Genomic DNA, 3,464 nt, shown 5'->3' with positions numbered 1-3,464 from the left:
TTGTTTTTAATTTTATAAAATGAAGCTGAACTGTTTAATACGTTGTTTATTATTCATTAAGATATACTATCTCTTGATAGATAATTTAAATCAAAATATTGATTTTATGTTTATTTGGAAATTGAGATTTAGAAATAATTTGTCTGGTCCAAGGAAAGAAGTAATGTTAACGATGGAGTACAGCCAGGTTTGTCTTGATCATTCTAAACAGCCTAATGAAAAGAACAGGTTTCACAGTTTATTCAGGAGAGCTAGCGAATACACATTCCAGAGAGTTCTATAGCTTAACAGAAAACTTTCTGGAAGAAAGAAAATGAAGGAGATAAAAAATAGAGAGATGAGAGAGAGAGAGAGAGAGAGAGAGAGAGAAAGCTGGGTGTGGATATGTGTTTAAAAAATAAGAAAAATGCTAGTACATATTTAAACTGTCATTGCACTTACAATTTACAATCCTTTGACAGATACATAGTTTCTAAGCATCTGATAAGGAACTAAGTGAGGAAAATAAAATAGGCTTTTTATATGTCTGACAAACTTAGATTCAAATCCCAGGTTTACCATTTATTAGCTGTGTGACCTTTGACAAATTATTTCACCTGTTTAGGCCTTAGTTTTCTCACATATAAAATGGATTCAACTTAGATTGAATGACATAATCCAGTGCTTAACACATAGTAGGTGCTTCAGTGATGTTAGTGACTTTTTGCTGCCTCTTTTTCTGAATAGGTACACCACTGATAATTGGATAATTCTACTTATTCTTAATTCTAGTTTTATATTAGCTGGAATGATAATACCACATGTAGATATTGTCCAAATTTTATGTTCACATTAGAGTGAATAAATGTTTAATGGTATTTTATTGAATCTATATTAATTTTGTTTAAAAAACACTTTATAACTGTGCTTTGTACTAGAAGAAAATGAGTGACATTCTTCAAAAGGATTACTTATAAATTGATGACAAAAGAAGAAACCATATGTACCATAGATCTCATTTCATTCTCAATGAATTTGACTTTGTGAGTAGCAGATATAAGAGATTTATTTTTCATTGAATACAGTAATTCAACTGAGAAGCAAGAGTCTATGCAATTAGCAGTAAGAACGGCAGAAAAACTCCTTAAAGAACTAAAACCTCAGACTGCTGAGGGTCACATACAGCTTCGAGTACTGGAGAACTATTGCCTGATGGCTACCAAGCAGAAATCTAATGTTGAGCAAGCATTGAATACCTTCACCGAAATAGCAACATCTGAGGTTCGTAGATCTTCTTTTTCAACTTCTTATGTTATGTTTCTACTAGAGTCCTGGTACACGAATTTGTGCATGGGGGGCGACCAGTCCACCTGCGGGTGCCGGAGGGGACCATGGGAGGTTGGCCGTCCCCACCCCTGATCGGGGTAGGGGAGGATCAGGGAGCTGGGCTGGCAGGGGGGAGGGGCCGCAGGAGTTTGGCCAGCCTCCTGGTCATTCTGGGCGCTTGGCTTTTATATATATAGATGATGGTATAGAAATACGTGTTTTGATTAGTTGTTTGTTTTCTGAAAATTGAATTAATTACTTACTAGTATTAAAAATTAGGCATATAGCCCTGGTTGGTGTGGTTTGATTAATTGGGCGTTATCCAGTGCACGTTGAGGGGTCCCTGGTTTGATTCCCAGTCAGGGCACATGCCCGAGTTGCATGCTCAATTCCCGGAAAGGGGCATTCAACGGGGACAGCTGATCAATGTTCCGCTCACATTAATGTTTCTCTCTCTCTCTCTCCCTCTCCCTTCCTTTCTCTCTATAAAATTCAATAATTTTTTTTTTAATTAGGTATATAGTTTGGCATAAATTGACACAGTGTACCTTTGTCTCCAGAGAGACACTGTCACTGTTTTTATGTGTTTATCACTGTTAGGATGGTGAATTCTGGAGAAAGGAAATTCTTCGAAAGGGCATAAATTAATTCTCAAGGGAACAGCTTTATCCCTGGAGAAGTCCTGTGTTGTTGATGTAGCCTAGCTTAATTTACTAAGGGAAAATCAACACCTGGCTGCCTGCATTGCTCACCTTTTCACTTACGTGAATTTGAAAATTTTCCAAATGTAAGGCTAAGTGAGATCAATGCTGACAACCTGTATCATGCAAATAATGACATTGATCTCCAGCAACACTGAAATAATTCCTACATCATTATTATTATTGTTATTATATTAAAGGCTTCCTCTTTTCCCCACTCAGACCCACCGTCCTTCTCATTCTCTGGTGTTCTATTTTCCTTTCCTCAAATGGTACTGTATTTCTTTAATTACTTGATATTAAGGAAGGAACTCTAGGCACCCACCCCATTAGCAGTTGGTAATAACTAGTTCTAAGCATACTCATTAGGTTTCATGTTCTTCACTCGATAATGTTGCAGGCCACTCGTAAGTTTGTGTCTGTCATAAGATTTACAGAGTTTTGCTGTGTTTTCTTGTGGTTCAGAAGTCACTGTGGTAACAATAAACCACCAAGGACCCCCACTGTGACCCTTTCCCCCTGCCTCCCAGACCCTGAAGGGATTTGGGGAAACCCATAGCCCCATTTGCTATTTGGTTCCAAGTGTCCTAGGTGGCACTGTATTACCATCTAAGCCACCCTTGGAACAGACAGCGAGATAGCATCAGCAGCAGCCCCATCCTGTAGCAGAGCCTTCTGCTGCCATTGAAGTAATGTTCCCTGGGGTTGTGCTCATTGGAATTGGCTGTGAGGCAGCAGGTGATGACAGTGGCTGACTGAACTGAGACCAGAAATAGGAGTGTCATGTCAGACCAAGAAAATGTGTAAGAACATGATGAAGCACCATTTCAAGTAAGGTGTCACAGCCACCGAATGTGAAGGAGCATCCTAGCATGTAATGCAGGGGTGGGGAACATCTGGCCCATGGGCCACACAAGGCCCACAAAGTCATTTGGTCTGGCCCTACTAAGGCATTATGGGTGAGTTAATTAAAAGTTTGGATAAATATAGCAGGGTAATTTTTAAGTTGATAATTTTGTATGGTCTGTGAATGATGTTATAAATATCTGCCGGGAGCCGGTCCATCCTTGCTGTTTCAAGGGACCTGGCATATATGGCATACTGTTCCTAATATACTTGCTCACCTTCTTGGCACTATGTGTTTTAACCAAGGTCACCTCTCCGAGAAAGGTTGTTTCCCCAGGTGGGGATTTTTCCCTGAAGTTAGGGAGGGAATAAAACTCCTTAACTAAGTGCCAGGAGGTAGCTAATCACTTTAACTACAAATAGTCACGCTTAAACTACTTAATCTTTACTCCCTGGAATGGAGATAAGAAACGCCCTAACCCTTGGAATAGAAATTGATAGGATTAAAATCACCTGGTATAAATACGGATGTAACAAGACACTAAAACACAGAACCTGCTGGAGATCCTGGCTAGGCTGCTGATCAACTGAACGCTGTCTCCATGTCATTAC

At 39.3% G+C, this 3,464-nt stretch overlaps 1 protein-coding gene across 1 annotated transcript in view; it reads left to right on the top strand.

The window, feature by feature from the left end:
* The window catches only part of TTC21B (tetratricopeptide repeat domain 21B), a 64,303-nt gene that overhangs the window by 50,388 nt on the left and 10,451 nt on the right, over positions 1–3,464 (top strand). The window contains exon 25 of the mRNA XM_006766562.2: positions 1,065–1,260. Coding sequence (XP_006766625.1) covers positions 1,065–1,260 — 196 coding nt within the window. The remainder of the gene's footprint in view (positions 1–1,064; positions 1,261–3,464) is intronic.

The sequence above is a fragment of the Myotis davidii genome, unplaced genomic scaffold (assembly GCF_000327345.1).
Source record: "Myotis davidii unplaced genomic scaffold, ASM32734v1 scaffold59, whole genome shotgun sequence".
NCBI classification, from domain to species: Eukaryota; Metazoa; Chordata; class Mammalia; order Chiroptera; family Vespertilionidae; genus Myotis; species Myotis davidii.
This window is presented reverse-complemented; position numbering and strand designations above follow the sequence as displayed.